Source organism: Berghia stephanieae, chromosome 5 (genome assembly GCF_034508935.2).
Source record: "Berghia stephanieae isolate SIO BIC M18660-M18661 chromosome 5, UCSD_Bste_1.3, whole genome shotgun sequence".
Lineage (NCBI taxonomy): Eukaryota > Metazoa > Mollusca > Gastropoda > Nudibranchia > Aeolidiidae > Berghia > Berghia stephanieae.
The window spans coordinates 45,998,199-46,020,698 of NC_088364.1; the positions used below are offsets into that span (position 1 = coordinate 45,998,199).

The 22,500-nt window shown below is 37.3% G+C and overlaps 1 protein-coding gene across 2 annotated transcripts in view; it reads left to right on the plus strand.

Moving 5' to 3' along the window:
• Positions 1 to 22,500, plus strand: part of LOC144973019 (uncharacterized) — a 30,277-nt gene that overhangs the window by 1,384 nt on the left and 6,393 nt on the right. Inside the window, exon 2 of one of the 2 annotated variants that reach the window (XM_078914945.1) lies at positions 961 to 4,362. The exons of the other annotated variant lie outside the window; for it this stretch is intronic. Within the exon in view, the coding sequence (XP_078771071.1) occupies positions 972 to 2,093 (1,122 nt within the window). The 5' untranslated portion in view covers positions 961 to 971 and the 3' untranslated portion in view covers positions 2,094 to 4,362. Of the gene's footprint in view, positions 1 to 960; positions 4,363 to 22,500 lie in introns of those variants that run through there. 2 annotated transcript variants of the gene reach the window in all.

Consider the following 22,500-nt stretch of genomic DNA (forward strand, 5'->3'; position numbering starts at 1 on the left):
TCTTTGACATCTGTAAGGAAGACTATTTTGGCATTGACATAGGTTTTGGATTCTCTGATTATGTTTATTCCTTCTTTGATTGCCTATGCCTCCGCTTTATAGTTGGTGGAGTAAGCTTCTGTCACATTGAACGTTTCTTTTGGCCATTTGATATGGATTTAAGCATCTCCTGATTTGCTTGCTACTGTTGCCGTGCCATCCGTGCATATTTTAATCCATTCTTTTTCTGGGTATATTTGATATCATATTCTGTTGCACTTCTCATTGACGAAATTAACACAACACACCTAAACAACGCTACGATCAACAAGACTTATATAATACATAAACTACAAAATGACGACGCGTGATAATTTTTGGTGAATGCATGTACGGTTGGTGTTAAAACAAAGAGTTCATTACAAACAAATTGGTTTTTTGAAATTCCCCAACACGATGTGTAAACATCGAAGGGAAAATTTTAACGCACAGCCTACTTAAGACACCATGAGATAAAGACTGCAATTACAGTATATCAACAACATAAATATATAAATAAATGAATAAACCTAAATAATAAGTAGACAAATAAATAAATAGATAGATAAATAAATAACTAATTAAATACCTTAAACAAATTATCACGGCTTCAGATAATTTTAATAAAGGAGATAAATCAGGACATTATAAAAGTATTTGCATCAAGGATACCAATATGCCTCATGTTATGCATATATTTTTTTCAACACGAATCAATTGCAAATATATATATTACGATGAAATAACTGAAATAATTCTTTCTTTAATGTCATAAAATTCCTTGATATTGCCAAGATTGTTCAGCCTCTGGAATCCGTCTAAAACCTAAATCAATTTTTTAAAATCTAATATATTGTTTTTGCTTTTAGCTGACGAAAATGCTACAATCGTCTCATCATAAGGAAAAATGATCAGTCAAATTAATATCATTCTTCATTTCAGGGCTGAAAATCATGGCAATGTTAGACGTGAACACAGCAACAATCCTTAAGGTCACAGACCCTCCTGCCACAGATCTTGAATCTACAACTACGGAATCTAGCATTTCTGAACCTTTATATGCTCTTTTTTTCGTCCTGGATATAATTATGATTTTTATGTCAGCTTCTGGGTGTGTTTCAAATATCATCAACCTAGTTATTTTCTATCGTCAAGGTCTTTTTTCAGACCCTTGCACCCCAAGCTTTGTAGGAATTGCGTTGTCAGACTTGTGCACATGTATCCTTGGTTTTCCTGGAGCATATACGAGAATTATACATTTCTGGGACCTTTTAAAACCATGTCAATATATGGGAGATCTTTTTCAACTTGACTTTTTTATCAGAACACCAAGATTCCTTTTAAATCAGTTCATGGCTTGGGCTACAGTTTATCTTTCTCTGGAGAGAATGCTTAGTGTCTCATTTCCATTCTATGTCTCAAGGCTGCTTACTCCGAAACGTTCCTACTTTATTATTGCCAGTATTTTTGTTCTCTCATTTGCATTTGCATTACCCTTTCTATTCCAATACAAAATAGTGAAATTGCCGTACGGTAATGGCCTTTTCTACCTGGGTAGCGAAAGGCTTCCATTCTTTCCATCTACGGTCACTACTGACTTTCAAACAATCAATCAAGTAGTTTTCCGATGGTTGTCCATGTCTTTTATTTTAATTTTCAATACTATTACAATCCTGACATTGAAAAGTTCAATAAAATTTAAGAAAGATGCTGCACCTTCAAATGAAATTAAAAGTGATCACGGATCTTCAGATACAAGGACAAAGAACAAACCAAAAATGAAGACTCCAAAACTGTCAACTGGTTCAAAGGCGTCGAAAGAAACTAAAGTTATTCGAATGATGATCGTGTTGGGTTTTATATTTGTGATATGTAATATTCCGGCAACCTACGAATTTACTATGTATAATAACGTGAAGTATGTTGGAGTATTGCCTTTCCTTCAAAGGATGTTATTGGGCGAACTTAATTTCTTTTTTGAGTATTTGAACGCCTCTATAAATATCATCATTTATTACACAATGAGCGGCAGGTTTAAGAAAGAATTGCATCAGCTATGCAAGTTTGGGGATTGATGTATCTTTGATTGTTTTATGAAACTTTCAGAAATCCATAGAATCTTCTATGGATATATATAATAATGTAAAAATGAATAATTCTTATCCCACACCACTTAGTGAGACAAAATAAAATTAAAAAGTGTTTAATAAATATTCGTATTTTACATGTGAAATAATAGAGACAAAACAAATTTATACGCTGGCAATTTACGAGTGGATGATATAGGCTATATATAAATACACACGGTTTCCATTCTATTTTCAGGTCAACATTTTTGTGGAGAAAAGCTTCTGAAATTTCAATACTTCAATATTGCTTTCCATATTTCATTTTTCTCCATTTTGTTTAAGAAAATTGCATTCATGAAGGAAATCGTTATTGTTATTGGGTTTTTGTTGAAAATTAATCGCAAATAACACAATTCAAAAAAATTATAGCTGATATAAAGAATGTTGGGCTTGGTGGGTGTGTAAGATTCTAAAGCTACTGATGACGCCGAATATAGGGTGATGATTAGTCACTTGACACTATCGTGTGCAAATTCAACAGGAATAGATGACAACGAAAGTGTCGTTTTTACGCTTCATAAGAGAATTTTTAAAATCTCCATATATATGTAAAAGTTGTTATAAGACCCGAAATATTTGCAACATCAAAGACAGATATGTAGGGATATCTAGAGACATAATGTAGACCAAGTCTGAAAACACCTTTTTTTGGAGTGCCGGATGACGATATACAAAGAGTGTTCATATCCCAGCCAAGCCTTTGCTGTTTTACCAGTCGATTCCCGAATTTGCTGTCATTTAACTTTATTCTATTTAACTAATCTAGTCTTTCACTTTCACAATGCATTGCTTTTTTAAAATTTCAAACATCTCTTTAAAATCCATTGATTTATTCATAATATTGTATACCTGTAAACCATCAGCAGGCTGATAATACGAACCCTCAAAACACGATTTCTTTTGGACAGGGGATTTGGATAAACTTTAAACTAAACAGGGTCAAGTTCTGATCCCTGAGATACTCAATAATCTATCAAATTTAACTGTTTTGATGCGTGGTCACATATCACACCGATTTGTTTGTTCGTGTGCTTTTTATTTTTTGCATTGTAAATAAGATTTAAATCTACTGAGTGCCTTACAACACATACCGACATCAGTTTTAAGAAATCGCGATTTCATGATCTGCACGATCAAAACGGCAGATAGATCTAATAGACTTTGGTTAATTACTGCAAGAGGGTCGTTCACAAATAGCACAAAGGCAATCTTAATTGAATGATACTACCTTATTCAAATTGAAACTGTTCATCAAAGGAGTCATGGAGTTGTTATTTTAGAAATTGGAATAAAACCAAGTTTTCCATAAATTAGACAAAAATGAAATGTTAGATTTTGGCCTTAAGGTTTTTTGGAGTTTCCTTAGACAATGGCAGCTTGAATATGTCTGGTGCATCACCAGAAAAGGGACTGGTTTGATACATACATATATGTTATAAAAGATTTTGCTTCATTATGCTTATCAAAGAAGGGTTAATCGGATTAAAATCACGAGAAATTGAAGCTGAACTGTTGAATTGAATGCCTCGTCAACAAGACACTTTTCCATCTTTTCTATGATCAAACAGCGCAAGTTTTAACAATATTAGTGAAAATAATCTGAGAAGTCAAATTTATCAATGAAGATTGGTGCTTGTGTCTTTTTTATTGGCAAAACGGAATTAGTTTGATGTTTTAACTGCAGCAAATTGATTACGTTAGTCCTTTGGGGGGGGGAGGATTTTGGATTGATTAAGTTGTTTTAATTTTAGATAAGGCCTTTATATGGGGTTTGCTTTGTCTTGTGCCTTTTACTCTCATCATCCCTTCTGAATCGATTTTCTTTTTTATGTCAACATGAAACCACAGGTTAATATTTGGTCTTTAATAATTATTGTTTTCATAGAGCTGTGTTTTTCCTTTAATTACGAGACAAATTGTCTAGATTGAGATTGGTAATATCAATTATTGTAAATCGGTGAGTGGAGTCATTTTTTATGGAGAATAATATCAATAGATTTGGACATCTCTTGAAGTTAATTTTATGGAACATGCTTCTCAGAACTATATACTACGGACAAAAATATATATCTAATAAGCTCAGAACTGATCATAATGTGTCAAAAGTTTCATCACCACATAGGAAATTTATTTTTATTTTGATTAATACCAGCATTAGTCTTAATGATTGTATCAAAACTTAAATTGTTTTCAAGTAAAATCTGTTTGAATCTTGTGTTTGTTTTTGCTTTTGTCTGTTGTTGATGTCGAATATCTTGTCATAAAATGCCTAAAACTGCTTTTCAAATAGAATATCTTATTCTTTTACAATTCTATATCAAAATATGCGCAAATGCAAAACCTTTCAAATTATATAAACTTGTAACTATCCATCAAGGTTGTAAAGCACAATACACAATAATATGTGCATTCTTTTTTTGTCTGTTAGTATAATATAAATAATAAAAATAAAAATAAGTATAATATAATAATGATAATAATAATAATAATAATAATAATAATAATAATAATAATAATAATAATAATAATAATAATAATAATAATAATAATAATAGAATTGAGATATTGGAGACAATTATCAGAATTGTATTTGTCTATATTTACGACTGGTGATAATATTTGTGACGGCATAACAATGTTATTCACTTTTATCGCGCCAGACACACTTTGCAATCACAGGGCTCTATTAACATTACAGCAAAACAACAACAAAAAATAAATACCCCCCCCCCCCCCCCCGACAAAAAACCCCGAAAAACCCGAACTTGTTTAATATGCCACTATTAATTCGTAATCATATATTGAAATATGCATATCAATAATAAATTAATGGGTTTTAAGACTTAAAAATAAGAAATTATATCATGGAAGACGATTCTCGGATGTCATAAAGTACGTTGCTCCAGAGTTTTGGTCCACAATAGTGAAATAAGCGCTCCCTTGCTATTATTCTACAGCCTGGAATTTTACATGGAAATGATTATCAGCTAAAGGACATCTCCTTGGAACTTGTAAAGCTCAAGAAGATAACTGACATGTTATGCGTTGTTCCCCTTGTAATCTTTTCCTCTGCAAAACGATACCGACAGCGCTATTTTAGAGTTGATAAAACATTCTACTTTTCATTAATGACTTTCAAAAATAGAGAATATAGTTCAACTTAGAAAATATTACATATTTTCTAATTTTTAGAAAATATTACATATCATCTAGGATGAAGACGACTTGGTCGTGATAATTTTTGGGGCCATTGACAAATTGTGATAAGTTATATATCCTTGTAAAAGCTTTCTTTACATTGGAAGGTTGATCGACATTTAAGTCATCGGATACTGGTGTGCCCCTTAACTAGGTTTTTACTAAAATGAACACAGAGAATTGATGATTCAGCGTTACTAAGCATTAACCAATTAGAATATTTTATTGCTATTTTGTCCGTTCCAGCCACCTGATTTTTTATATCATGGCAACCAAAAGGTCTGTGAATCATTCCTTAATTCTCATTGTACTACTTACAAAATGGGTTAAACCTTTTTTCAAAATGACGAAAGGATGCAATTGTGCAACTTGTAACAGCTATGGTCGCTAACCCGAGCGTTTGGATGTATTTTCATTCTCACGCCAAAGCCCGTGAACGGAACATGAAAAGTGTTTAAAATGAATTCCTCTATGCGGTCGATCGACCGATAGCTAACTTTAGTACATCCCAACCAGCCGAATTAGTCAGCCATCAGTGCGTGAGTATTTATTTCAAATTTTTGACTCTCTGATTAAGGAATTGCATCGCGACACCTAATGACACAGTATACTTTTTCAGTCACCTGGGTTAAAATTGCAAGTGATGATCAGGATCAATAGGGCTGCTTGCTTTGGGTGATGGGCAAGTATTAAAGTTCCCTATGAGTTGCAAACTCAGACATCTTCAAATATTCATTTTCATTCTGCACGTTCAAAGACTGGAACACAATTCCCGAATCATGTGGGAACACAACAGATGTAGACACCTTCAAGTGAAGAATATAAGTTTACTTGAGCCGAAACAATAATGGCTGCCGCATTCTACAACTGTCTCCGCCCTCGATTACAAATACTCAGAATTGAGTTAACTTCGAGTAACATTCAGATGATTCAGAGTCGTATTATAGGATACTATAATCAGATTATTTTTTTTATCAACGGCGCATATTTTTTTCTGGTTTTTCTCAGCCTTCCCTCTATCAAAAGTTGTAAAACATTGTATCAACCTCTGAATTAATATGTCATTACTGAATATAGAGATATATAGAATTTTGACCGTATTGATGCCATATCTAAAGTTTTCTTCTCTCGTCTAAATCGGGTTACACAATCAACTATGCATGTAAACACTTTACCAGCACAGTGTAAGAGATGAGTCCATGGTATTTGCAAAATATTGTGTGCTGACTATAGTTCCGGTTAGTTATTATGAGTTCACAGGATACTTAATTTTCCTTTTAAAAAACAGCGCGCTGTTATAAAGTTACAAATTATGTAGTCTGCATTTTGTTTTGATTTTATAGAAGGATAAAGTCTCCTGACAATACCCAGATTTTTAAATAATTGTATGCAAATGACCAGAACTATGTTGCAATTGACACATAGTAATGGGCTGGGTATCCAACCAATCGTTTGTTTACATGTCATTTCAAAACACCTTGTTAAATTGACAATTCAATTTTTTAAAATCATCTTTTCGCACAGTGAGGAGCCAGAATAAAAATTAAATAACTTTTAGATGTCAGGAAAAAATATGAACGTACTCCCTGCACTTTACAATAAAATACCTTTTTCTTTCACACAGCTGCCAAATAAGACGAAACAGCTTGGAAGACGCTTGGAAGATCCAAGTGTCATACATGTAGTTTGACATCTGCCAAATATCAAAGATGCGATTAGGAGTTGAGTGGGACACTTTCTTCGAACACGATTTTCAGGAAAGGGCGAGAGTCAAAAATATAGCAAGATTAGACTTTTTATCGTTGAATATGGGGAAAGCTACGCACCACGAAAGATGGGGAGTTCCTTTTTTTAAGCTTTTGTTGACATTCCAACTACTGTGTGTGTGTGTGTGTGGGCGGGGGGGGGGGTATCTGCTTTTTTGTTTGTGTTTGTTTTGTTTATGGTTAAATTATGATTGCACACGTATCTACTCGTAGATTGCTAATGTTACACATACAATGACAATTTTTTAAAAATAATTATCTATTACTATGAAAAGGGTGTTCTCTCAAAAAGTATTCCAATCAATAGCTGCATGAGCATGAAGCAGACATGAGTGAAGGAAACGTCAACTTTGAAAGTGAGAATCGTAAAACACCACGAGTTCCGATCTATCGGTTTTAATAAAACTTTGACAAGCGAAATCCGTTTCTATTGTTTTAAAAGTCATTAAAATGTTTTTATTAAGTCAAATTGACAGATAATCATACACATTTTTTTCAACTGTTAATTGAGAGAAGTTGAGAAAAACAATAAAAAGTACGCGAGAGACGGTTGAGAATTATAATAAGAATATACGCGCCACTTCTAAAAAAACTGACTATTTATGCTATTTATCATATCACCCGCCAATCTAATATAGTGTACCAACACACGAAACTTTACTTTGTGAAGCCTTGAATGTTTATAGCCTCATTGACACAATTTAGTTAGAACTACTCAAAAAATTTTCCTTCTATAAATTGTCAGACAGAACAACAAGAGGCAACTGCAGAAGCATCGATTCTTGAAGAAAGTCTCTTTGGTTAATGCCATTTTTTATGCTAAAGACAAGATTAGTAAATACATTCTAGGAATGATATGTTATTCATGCTTGAAGCTATTCTTCTTCTTAAATCCACGTACCTGAAACTGGGGAAGTCGTTCACATAAAGTCTCAGGCCAATGTTGCGCTGTAGATAACTGGGATACCACTTCAAAATGGGGATGATCTATATTACCATATGCTCAAAGTGACCCACGTTGTGAAAAGTGTTCACAGCTTTTGAAATATCTAAAATCATGATTGGGCAAATTTTTACAGCTTGACACATGGGTATGTTTACACCTTACACAAACAAAGCAGCGCGTTTACATTTATTAAGAAATTTCCAATCGTTGAACAGCAACAAATCATCCACGTCCAAAGAAGATGTGAGTTGGGACTGGCCTCCACTAGCAACAGGAGCTCAATTCTTATGGGCAGTGTATCCAGGTAAACCCGACCTAAACCGGTAGGCCGGGCCTACCTCAGATATGCCGGTATCCATAGACTCCGAGAAGACCGTAGACCGGGTCCAAAGACAGGCCTATATGGACTGGATTTAGACCGCCGATTTCGGTGGACTAAATCCTCTAGTCTGGCCCACACGTAAGAAAATGGCAACTTACATTTCTCTACAAAGTCGACCAAGACGAGCAATCCACTGAAACCGTATATTTTACTAAATTAAATGAAGACTCACCTGTAAGGTGGGGGAGATAGTTGATTATAATTCCATAAACCCCAACATTTTGGGTGACTTTACATGAGTATGGAAAGGAAACACGTACAAGTGACGTCACACTTCAAAGCGAATTTGTTTAGATTCAATAAACCAAACAGGGCTCTAAATCATGGAGCGGGACTACGACGATAGTCTGAGACTATATAGGTAGTCTCTGACTAAAAGGCGTAGTAAACTATTCATGACGCCGGACTATGGGAAGTCTAAGACTAAACGAGGGACTAAACGGGTGAAATTTACACCCGCGATTTAGCAGGTATAAATATCGTAGTCTGGGACTAAATTTCAAAATCATAATATGTGCTATACGTTGGTGGGAGTAATTGTACTGCGATTAGAACAAGGCTACCCGATGGTTTTTGATTTTATTTTTATTTATTTATTTATTTATTTTTTATTTTTTTTTTGTTTTGTTTTATTTTATTTCATATTCTCGAAGATTCAATAATCGCACATACACTCCTCATCTTGTCCATTCCAAACACTTTCCAGGTACACATATTGTTTCATAGTTTATTACTACTACTACTACTACTACTACTACTACTACTACTACTACTACTACTACTACTACTACTACTACTACTACTACTACTACTACTTTCACTATTATCACTACCACTACTACCTACTACTACTACTACTACTACTACTACTACTATTACTACTACTACTACTATTACTACTACTACTTTCACTATTATCACTACCACTACTACTACTACTACTACTACTACTACTACTACTACTACTACTACTACTACTACTACTACTACTACTACTACTACTACTACTACTACTACTACTACTACTACTACTACTACTACTACTACTACTACTACTACTACTACTACTTACCACTACCACTAATGCCACTTCTACTACTACTACTATACTACTACTACTACTACACTACTACTACTACTCTACACTACTACTACTACTACTAACTACTACTACTACTATACTACTATACTACTACTACTACTACTTCACTATTATCACTACACTACTACTACTACTACTACTACTACTACTACTACTACTACTACTACTACTACTACTACTACTACTACTAACTACTATACTACACTACTACTACTACTACTACTTACTACTACTACTACTATACTACTACTACTACTACTACTATACTACTACTTACTATCACTACACTATTACATTTCTATTATGTCTTTTATCGTCCATTATTTTCTAGAAATTTCACGTCTCTCACTGGCCTCATCATTTCTATCACACCACGCTAACGATTCGTTCACACTCCAACCATCGTTGAGTACAGACGATGCAATTTATACTGCATTTCTTCTTATTTGTTTTCAACGTTTATTTGTTTATTGTTGTGCCGACGAAGGGTTTGTACCCGAAACGCCAATTGTCTGTATTGTTTCCACCGATTCCTATCCATCTTCACTCTTTCGTTTGTATTTTCGGGACCCCATGCTTCAGGCAGCGCCCACCGCTCTCTACTTAGAACAATGCTCCACCGTTGATAAGAATCATTTAAGTGTCATCGTTATGTATATTTACTAAAATCATTACACACACACACACACGCACGCACACACACACACACACACACACACACATTCTCAAACAATTTTTACACCCCTAAACTTGTCTCACACCATTTTTATTTGTGGGGCAAAAAAAAAAAACAAAAAAAAAAAAACAACAACAACAACAAAACGATAAAAACAAACACGAAGAAGAAATAGATATGATTTCTGTGCCACTTCGCATGACGCATGCGCAGCTGGAAAAGTAACACATTTCTATGACGTTTTGTGATACGTTTCCGAGGAATCCCCAGTTAAAAATAGATTGACCTCTGTAGTCTGAGACTTCGCAAACGTAGTCAGAGATTTGATAGTCAGGGACGAAGTCTGACTCCATGAATAGCTTACTTTCCGTAGTCTATGACTTTCCAAAGTCTTAGACTACAAAGTCTCAGACTTTGCTATAGTCTGAGACTATCATAGTCCCTCTCCATGAATCAGACCCCAGGCTCTAATTCATGGAGCGGGACTACGACGATAGTCTGAGACTATATTGGTAGTTTCTGACTAAAAGGCGTAGTAAGCTATTCATGAAGCCGGACTACGCGAGGTCTCAGACTAAACGAGGGACTAAACGGGTGAAATTTACACCCGCGATTTAGCAGGCGTAAATATCGTAGTATGGGACTAAATTTCAAAATCATAATATGTGCTATACGCTGGTGGGAGTAATTGCACTGTGATTAGAACAAGGCTACCCGACAGTTTTTGGTTTTATATTTATTTATTTATTTATTTATTTTTATTTTTTTTGGTTTTGTTTTATTTCATTTTATTTTCTCGAAGATTCAACAATTGCACATACACTCCTCATCTTGTCCATTCCAAACACTTTCCAGTACACATACTGTTTCATAGTAACTACTACTACTACTACTACTACTACTACTAACTACTACTACTACTACTACTACTACTACTACTACTACTACTACTACTACTATACTATACTACTACTACTACTACTTACTACTACTACTACTACTACTACTACTACTACTACTACTACTACTACTACTACTATACATACTTACTACTACTACTATACTACTATCACTACTATACTACTACTACTACTACTACTCACAAACTACTACTACTACTACTACTACTACTACTACTACTACTACTACTACTATACTACTACTACTACTACTACTACTACTACTACTACTACTACTAACTACTACACTACTACTACTACTATACTACTACTACTACTACTACTACTACTACTACTACTACTACTACTACTACTACTACACTACTACTACTACTACTACTACTACTTACTATACTACTACTACTACTACTACACTACTACTACTACTACTACTATTACTACTACTATTACTACGACTACTATTACATTTCTATTATGTCTTTTATCGTCCATTATTTTCTAGAAATTTCACGTCTCTCACTGGCCTCATCATTCCTATCACACCACGCTAACGATTCGTCCACACTCCAACCATCGTTGAGTACAGACGATGCAATTTATACTGCATTTCTTCTTATTTGTTTTCAACGTTTATTTGTTTATTGTTGTGCCGACGAAGGGTTTGTACCCGCAACGCCCATTGTCTGTATTGTTTCCACCGATTTCTATCCATCTTCACTCTTTCGTTAGTATTTTCGGGACCCCATGCTTCAGGCTGCGCCCACCGCTCTCTACTTAGAACAATGCTACACCGTTGATAAGAATCATTTAAGTGCCATCGTTATTTATATTTACTAAAAACATTACACACACACACACACACACACACACACACACACATTCTCAAACAATTTTTACACCCCTAAACTTGTCTCACACCATTTTTATTTGTGGGAAAAAAACAAAAAAAACAACAACAACAACAAAAAACGATCATAACAAACACGAAGAAGAAATAGATATGATTTCTGTGCCACTTCGTATGACACATGCGCAGCTGGAAAAGTAACACATTTCTATGACGTTTTGTGATACGTTTCCGAGGAATCCCCAGTTAAAAATAGATTGACCTCTGTAGTCTGAGACTTCGCAAGCCTAGTCAGAGACTTGATAGTCAGGGACAAAGTCTGACTCCATGAATAGCTTACTGTCCGTAATCTCGGACTTCCCAAAGTCTTAGACTACAAAGTCTCAGACTTTGCTATAGTCTGAGACTACCATAGTCCCGCTCCCTGAATCAGACCCCAGAATACGAGATTACTGAATAGAATCCATACAAGGGGAGGGAAGGGAGGACATGTAAAGTCACCAAAAATGTTGGGGTTTATGGAATTATAATCAAATACATCCCCACCTTACAGTTGAGTCTTCATTTAATTTAGTAAATTCCATAAGCCCTCAACACTTTCCATGAGACTTCGGAGCCATGGAAGATAAAAAAAAATCAATGGGACAATGAAGTACAGATATATAATATTTCATGCAAATGTAATTCTGAGTCTGGAAACACACACACACACATTTCTCGAAAACCATTATAATATTAAGTGTTCAGGAAGCTTATTAAAAGAAGAAAAACTAATAAGCACAAGATGTGTCAAGTATTGTCAAACATATACAAATACAAAGTGGCTTTATCAAACATGACAGTTTAGTTATAATGAGCAGAATAGGTATAACATTGATGTCAGTGTTGAGAACTGCAGCTGATGTTATAGCCCTGCAAATGTCAGTTTTGAAAAGCTAGTATCTATGCCTGATTTAAACAGCATGTGTTTTATCCATTTACTGATAGTTTGAGGGCTCACTGAGTGATTAGGAGGCATCAAACTAATAAATAGGGTTATGGAATATCCTAATGATTTGTCCTGGATATGTTATCTAATAAATATTTCAGGACATCAATATTGTCAGAGTGATATTGGGTAAACACAACTTCACAGTTCATCCTAAGATAATGAGGTTTAGGTTGTTTCAGTAATTAATTGACAAGGATAGTGACATTATTATATTGGCACCACAATAATCAATGTTAAGGTCATGTAGGGTCTGGCATCCATGGCCACTAACAAGAGCACATGATGTGATAAATTTATGTGTTACATATTAATGTTAAGGAGTCCTGAGATACAAGACTTATACCTTATAAGTTTGTTCTTATCATAATATGAAAACCAATAGGTGGATCATGAAAGATATTGATACAAATAGTAGATCTTACAGTATTGAAGGCACTCAAGTAACATATTATAGTATTCAAGTCATTCTGGACACAGAAAGGATCACTTATTTAATGTAAACCATAGATTACTTCTTGGTACTGTCCCTCCGACTATGAACAATGGTATATTGGACATGATAATTAACAATACCTGATCTATGTGAAGAGGGTGTTTTATTTTGGAGTCCGACACGATTCTCAAAAGAGCCTATAATGGTAAGTAAGCGAAGTGAGGCTCTATAAGCATGCTTAGGAAACCAGACTTAAGTTTTCTAAAGTGACAACATATTAAACAACTTAGGTGTTCTGTTTCTCTACAACGTTTTATATGACCCTTATAAAAGGATAGAAGGAGGGGAAAAGTACAAAACATGTCCAATATCATCACTTCATGAAAATGCATCGACAGGACAGGATTCAGGTTCTGGGAGTAGTAAATAAATTTCCTTTTATTCAACCGATAGAGTAGTCACTTTCACATTGTGCTAAAAGTGTTACTGACATTAAAGTATTATGTCACCGGCATCTCACAGAATATAATTGCGGATTTCATCGGCGTTTCGATGCCAACTCTGTGCCGAAGTATTGCAAGTGACCGACTTATTATTATTATTATTATTATTATTATTATTATTATTATTATTATTATTATTATTATTATTATTATTATTATTATTATTATTATTATTATTATTATTATTATTATTATTATCATTATCTTCATATCATTATTATTATTATTATTATTATTATTATTATTATTATTATTATTATTATTATTATTATTATTATTATTATTATTATTATTATTATTATTATCATTATTATTATTATTATTAAATTTATTATTATTATTATTATTATTATTATTATTATTATTATTATTATTATGTTATTATTATTATTATTATCATTATTATTATTTTTTTTATTATTATTATCATTATATATCATTTGCCTTGACTCCACTCCTCCCCCCCCCCCCCTTCTCCGTTGTCAGGTAAAAGTAAAAGATTATTATTATTATTATTATTATTATTATTATTATTATTATTATTATTATTATTATTATTATTATTATTATTATTATTTTTATTATTATTATCATTATATATCATTTGCCTTGACTCCACTCCAGGGGATAGACCTTATGAATTAGGCCCCAGCGGTATTTGGACTTGGTTGTTTTAATTATTTATTCTTTTGGTTTCTGTAGTAGTAGTAGTAGTAGTAGTAGTAGTAGTAGTAGTAGTAGTAGTAGAAGTAGTAGTAGTAGTAGTAGTAGTAGAAGTAGTATAGTAGTAGTTAGTAGTAGTAGTAGTAGTAGTAAGTAGTAGTAGTAGTAGTAGATAGTAGTAGGTAGAGTAGTAGTAGTATAATGTAGTAGTAGTAGTAGTAGTAGTAGTAGTAGTAGTAGTAGTAGTAGTAGTAGTAGTAGTAGTAGTAGTAGTAGTAGTAGTTGTAGTAATAGTTGTTGTTGTTGCTGTTGTTGTAGTCCGTTCTACAACTAGTGCGCACCCGTTGATGTGGATATCTTCACAACCTTCTGATAGATTTTAATGATAATTGGCTTGAACATTAGAATTGTTAGTGACGTTAAGCCGTTTTTTTTTTTTTGCACCGGTTACAATACCGTACTTTAGAAGTTTTCTTCTTTACGTTACATAAAAAACGAAGGGGCTGGGATGTGTGAACATTTTGTTGTTGTACATCAACAATATTATACACAGCGAATTCTGTTGTGAATATGATCACTGAACTCGCCCATAGGCTTGACCAGGGGTTTACACTCCACGAGATTCATGTGCACTACTTAATGACGTTGCCATCCTGGGTTTAAAATGACACGGCAAATTGTGCATTTTGTAAACATTTGACATAAACAATTATATCAATTTAATAGTTGAAAGCCAGAAGTGTAGCTTGCTGTTATGATTTCTACCTTCATAAAAAACTGATAGAAATATGGATTAAACATGGAAATATTCTGTGACAATGAGGAAAATTTACAAGGTTTTATCCAGAGAGTGAAGCACGGAATTCATTTTCGTGGTATGCGACGAATGGTAATATGGCACACAACTCAAAGGGGAGAGGTCAAATTAATAATTATGTCATAGTAATTATTCATCTCTTGTATTTGACAACTGCGAATCCTTTGAAAGGTTATATACTGTACAAAACTTACGTGGAACCTGAGGTTTAAAAAAATATATTCGGTGATATTTCACATTATTACATTTAAAGCGCCCTCCAGTGAAGATAAATCAAGAATGGCGAACATATTATAGCATACTCGATGGTCACAAGTGGGATTTCGTGACATGTCTTTTCCGACCTTTCTGGGTTGATTTGCTCAACAGTTGGTCGGGCGTTATGTCGTTGTGAAAGGCGTTTCCTTGTCCTATCGGAGACGGGGATAAAAAATTCGGAGGAACCCCTGGTTTTTGATATCAATCTTTTTGTTCAAAAAATGTATAAGCACCTAACGGGCAGTTTGTGTCGTCCAATATAATATATGGCCGTTGTCCACCAGGGAAAAGGTAAAGTATAAACGCTATGAGCATTTTTCAACGCTGTGAAGTACTAGATAATGTTATCTATTATTACACTATTTGAAACAACTCAAAATTATTTTCTAAACTACGCCGCTGAATGCAAATTTGATATGATTACTTTCCCCACGAGAAAGTTAATCAACACACCATTACTGTAAACATTTTAAAGTTTGAGTCATGTTTTATTGCAAACGCACAAGAAAAGGGCCCAGACGACAAACTGCTCCATGGATAACGAACAAAATCATGGTTGCAAAACGGTGCCTTAGAGCTGCTGAACGGTGATGAAGAAAGTCCCAGACGAACTAAGATCGCCAACTTTATCCCCCTCGTGGATCTTTACCTTGCAGTTGGTGAGGGGGCTTGAGGCACACGGGAGGGCAAAGGTGTAAATCCCGGTCGACCGTCACGAGACCATCCCGGGTATCGAGCCAACGAGCCACATGAGCTGCTCGCCCCGGTGTGTGACTAAATTTGATCCAAACCCGGTGCCCGAATAGCACCCCTATCCCGGGCGCCACACTATTATCCTTATGTCGAGTCCAAATCAGTCCCGTCAATGGCGAAGCGGTCTGCCGCCTAGCCAAATAATACTGCGTTCGTGTCGCCAGGGTCGTCGGCACGTCCGAGAAAAAAGCAAACGTCCCATGCATCAATCGATTCGCGGCCTGCCGATCGGAAAATGCGACGGCGGGGATGGCGACCTGACGCACATATTGTCCCTGAACGTCGAGAGCCAGAGTATGGCAAAAAATGAGCTTTTATCAAAGCTATTGGCCGTTCACAGCGTAGATATCCTCCTGTTACAGGAGACCCACCTTTATTCAGGCGCGCAATCTTCCCGATTCCAGATCCCAGGCTATACGGTAGTCCAACGCGAGGACACTTCGAGGCTCAAAGGAGGGGTTAGCGTTTACGCTAAAGAGCCATCGAAGGTAAGGGTCATTGAGAGCGTAACGGACAGCAATGGGGTGAACCGAATTTCCGTGGAAGTAGGTGGACTGTGTTTGCATAATATCTACAAACCACCTAGAGCGACTTGGACTACACCACCGGTACCGGTGGTCAGCCATCCTTCCATCCGTCTGGGAGACTTTAATAGCCCCCATCACGAATGGGGCTACCGAGACTGCAACGAGGCAGGAAGACAACTCCGCTCATGGATGGACTGTAATGATCTACACCTAGTGTACGATCCTACAGCCAAGGGTACCTTCCGGGGTACCCGCCATAAGAAGGAGTATACTCCAGACCTCACCCTCGTAACGAAAGGCGCGAACGGTGAACCGCTGCAGGTGAAGCGGACAGTCCTCGGGGACTTTCCGCATAGCCAGCACAGGCCGGTTCTTGTCACAGCTGGGGTGACAATACCGAGGGTGCAGTCTCTCCCACTTTGCAGATGGAATTTCAGGAAGGCTGACTGGGAGGAATTAAGTTCCTATATCGAGCAGGTCTGCCCTGCCATTCCTCCCAAGTCCAAGAATATAACCAGATTCAGTAGGCTACTGGTTAAGAGCGCTCAACGCTCTATTCCACGGGGCAAACGGAAATTCTACACCCCTTGCTGGACAGCAGAGTCGGAAGAGCTGTACCGAGAGTACCAGCAGACCCAGTCCCAGGACGCAGCCGATAGACTACTTCAGTCTCTGGCAGAGGGAAGGAAGCAACGGTGGCAGGAGACCGTGGAAAGTCTCGACTTTACACACTCCAGCCGCCACGCTTGGCGTTTGATAAAGAAATTGGACCCAGATCGGAATTTCGCGAAGGCTGCACCGGAATGCGAGGCAGACACATTTACCAAGAACATTAAGAACCGTAGTAAGCGGGTCCCTAATCAGGCTTTTGAGCGCGGTGTCCGCAAGGCGTACCGTACGATTTTGGACTCGCTACCTGCAGAGGAGTCGGACTGGACGGCCCCGTTCAGTCCCCGAGAAGTGGGTGCAGCCATTAGCGAAGTGAAGAACGGCAAAGCAGCAGGGATAGATGGTGTATATCCAGATATGGTGACGCATCTGGGCCCCAGGGCACGGGCCTGGCTAGCAGAGGCAATGTCTGACATCCTTGCAAAAGGAAAGCTTCCACAAGTGTGGAAGCATGCGAAGATAGTTGCCATCCTAAAGCCAGGGAAGCCGGCGAAGGAGGCAGACAGTTACAGACCCATATCGCTGCTGAGCTGTCTTTACAAATTGTTGGAGCGTGTTCTATTAAACCGATGGGGGCCGGTCCTAGACGCTGCCCTGCCACCTGAGCAGGCAGGCTTCAGGGAAGGGAGGTGCACCACGGAGCAGGTCATTGCCCTTACAGAGCATATTGAGCACGGGTTCGAGAGAAAACAGCAAACAGGTGCTGTGTTTATAGACCTATCAGCGGCGTACGATACGGTCTGGTGCGATGGGTTAATGCTCAAACTTGCAAAAATCATAAGGTGCAAAAAGACCTTGAAGTTGTTCTCTTCGATCTTAGGGGAAAGGCAATTCCACGTCGCGCTGGGAGACGGCACGAGCAAAGTAAGAAAATTGACGAATGGGGTCCCTCAGGGGTCGGTACTTGCGCCAATGTTGTTTAACGTTTACATTAGCGATATGCCGAACACTTCCTCCCTGAGGCTGGGATACGCAGACGACTGGGCACTCGTTACTCAGAGTAAAGTGTGGACCCGTCTCGAGAGCGTACTCAGCGAGGACGTCACCAGACTCAAATCCTACTTTGACAAATGGTACCTGAAGATGAACACTTCAAAAACCGTGGCCACTGCATTTCACTTATGCAGTGGTTGGCACACCCGTAAACTGAATGTCCTAGTCGGGGACCAGCCACTCCCATATGAGCCGCGTCCAAAATATTTAGGGGTGACGTTGGATCGCAGTCTTACCTATCGGGTTCATCTCGAAGGGGTTGCCCGGAAGATAGAGAAGCGGAATAGTCTTCTGAGGAAGCTGGCGGGATCGACTTGGGGCGCTAGCCAAGCGCTCCTGAGAACATCCGCCCTGGCACTATGCTATTCCACCGCGGAGTATTGCGCTCCAGTGTGGGGTAGAAGCAGAAACGTTGAGAAGGTGGATGTAAAACTTCGCAAGTTGATGCACATAGTGTCGGGAACGCTAGCAACAACCCCTAGAGAATGGGGCCCGATAATGGCGGCGATCCAGCCCCCCGATGTCCGGAGGGAGACCATTACGGGAAACTGGCAAAGTAAGATCAAAGAGAGAGGGAATGGGGATACCCCTCTCATGCGCATAATGAACGGTGCCCCCGTTTCGAGCCGAAATAAGTCCCGGCAACCCTTGTACGCAGAATCCCTGACTACGGACAGAGCTGCACATACGAGATGGAAGTCGGTTTGGACGAATTCAATCCCTCGTGGGGGCGGGGACCTACACTCCTCTAAGCTTGGTGAGAAGTTGCCAGGCTTTGATACCAGTAAGAGGAGACACTGGGTAGCTGCGAATCGGCTTCGGTCGAGGAGCTGCCTAACGGCCGGTACGTTACATCAGTGGGGTCTAACTTCCTGTCCAATATGTCCACGCTGTGGGCAAGAACCCGAAACGGCAGAGCATCTAGTCGAAAGGTGTGTTGTGACGATGCTACCAGGCGGGTTCGCGACGGTGCACGAATGCGGACCGGACTTTGCTGATTGGGTCGATCGTCATAACATAATAGTGTGAACCATAAGAAGCTGCTGCCAACTTTATAATAATCAAGTTACCATAGTCAAGGAGACCATATCAAACGAACGGAAAACTTATTTTGCCGATAAAATGTCCACATATAAAAACACACGTGCTATTTTTCAAAGAGTTAAAGAAATGAAGAATACAGTTGATGATATCTATTCACCAAAAGATACCTCTGAAGAAAACATCCCACCTGCTTTTTCCAAGTATTTTTTCAGACAAAGTGAAAATTATAAGAAACAAACAAGATCTTCATTCGGCCGTTCAAAATGATGAGGAGAAGTGGGACTATGAAGACCCCGAATACGTATCCCTAATTTTAATATTTTTAATCATGTATCATCTGATGAAGTGAAAGAAATTATCATAGCCTCACCACCCAAAATCGTATCCCCTAGACCCGATACCAACTAAACTTTTAATGAAATGTCTTGACTGTTTTAGAACCTATTACTGTAATCATAAATAACTCATTGCAGTCTGGGGCTGTTTCTAATTTGCCTTTACTTTCTAAAATCCTGGAAAATATAGTAATAAAGCAGCTAAAGAATCATTTAGATTCAAACAACCTTATCGAGCCTTTTCAGTCAGCTTACCGTGAACATAGCACTGAAACCGCCCTTTTGAAGATCGTGAATGACTTGCTGATAGCAAGTGATAATTTGTCCTTATTCTGTTAGATCTATCTTCGGCATTCAGCACAATAGATCACTCAATCCTATGTGACAGACTTTATTCTGGTACTGCTCTTTCCTGTTTTAAATCATACCTCACTAATAGGTCACAGGCAGTGAGTGTAAATGGCAACGTTTCTAACGATGTCCATAGAAAATATGATGTCCCGCAAGGTTCGGTTTTAGGCCCTATCCTTTATATCCTATATACTTTACCATTAGGCAGTGTAATACGCTCCCATTCTGTTAGATACCACATGTATGCTGACGACACGCAGCTATATGAATCTGCCTCTCCTCATGATATCTCCCCTCTTGTCTGTTATTTAGAAAATTGTTGTGATTCCATCAAAAGTTGGATACTTGAAAATAAGTTATTGTTGAATGAAGACAAAACTGAAGTTGTTTTGATGGGAGCTCAGCAAAAATTAAAGTCTTTCCAATGTTCAACTCCTACACTAACTATAACTGATTGTGATATTTCTATTTCTGAAAAGGCTAAACATTAGGGTGTCATTCTGGATAGTTCTTTGTCTATGGATCAGAACATAAACAATAATGTGAAAATGATGTACTATGAGCTCCTAAGTATATCACAGATGAGGTCGTTTTTACCTTTCCACACCTTGAAGATAATTGGCTCTGCTTTGGTCTTGTCATCCTCGACTACTGCAATTCACTGTTCGTTGGTCTCCCTAATAACAAAATAAACAAGCTCCGGAGGGTTCAGAATTGTGCGGTTAGGTTAGTCCAGAGATAATCTCATTCTCTCATCTCATGTAGTTCCATATCTGAAGCAGACGTCGGAGATCATCTTCCGCCAAGCTGATCTATCTCTTGCCAATTCTATTAAAGCAGCGCCACCTTTCTCAGCTTCATCTGTCCAAGTTCTTATCCCTTTCAAATAAGTTATTCTTTGTCTTCCTCTTATTCTTTTTCCATTCATCTTTCCAGTCAAGGCGAGTACTTCCAAACCAGGGTGGCGGATAATGTGTCCTAAAAATTCCATTTGGCGTTTGATGATTTTTGTTATCAGTGATCTTTTTATGTTTGCCATTTCTAAAATTTCTTCATTTCTTTTCCTTTCCACCCAAGACAGCCTCATCATTCTTCTGTAAAACCACATTTCCGCTGCCTCCAGTCTTTTAACCATGGTCTTGTTTATGGTCCAGCTCTCACAACCATATAGCAGCACAGACAGTACATAGCAATTCAGGACTTTGATTTTTGTTTTCATGCTAATATTCCTGTTTTTCATAATTGTATGCAGCTGGTTGAATGCATTCTTCGCCATACCTATTCTTTTCTTTATTTCACAATCTGATTTTCCATTGGATGTTACATTGAAGCCTAAATATTTGAAACATTCAACTTGTTGTATTGTTTGTCCTCTGCTTGTTATTACACAGGCTGGTGGGTTATTATTTTTAGATACCGTCATACATTCTGTTTTAGATATATTCAGTTCCAGTCCCATATTTCACTACTCCTGACTACAACATCCAGTAATTCTTGTAGTTCATGTTCAGATTCTGCCAGTAGAACCGTATCATCTGCATACCTCAGATTTGTTACATTCTTTCCTCCAATACACAACCCCTTCTTATGTTCGATATCTCTTAATATCATTTCACTATAGAGGTTAAATAAATCTGGAGACAAAACACACCCCTGCCTAACTCCTCTTCTAATAGGTGTAAAACTGCTTAGCTCGTTGTCAACACGCATTGCTGCTTCTTGTTCCCAGTACAAATTCCGTAATATTCTTAAATCTTTACCATCAATGTCCAAGGATGATAGAATTTTGAATAGTTTTTTGTGTTGTACTTTATCAAAGGCTTTTGAATAGTCGATGAAACACATATACAGATCTTTATTTACTTCAATACATCTTTCCATCAGCATTGATAATGTGAATATTCCATTTCTGGTACCCTTGTCCTCAACAAAACCAAATTGCATCTCCCCAATTTCAGGTCGTATTTTATTTCTTATTCTTAGTAAAATTATCTTCAAAAGAATTTTTGTGAGGTGGCTCATTAGGCTAATAGTTCTGTGTTGTTCACAATCTCATTACGATGATAAAAAGGACATGCTCCGAACCCTCCACTGGCTGCCAGTCCGGGCTAGGATTGAATATAAAATAGCCCTTGTCTGCTTTGGTGTATTTGAGTCTTCTGTCCCTCTCTGCATTCAA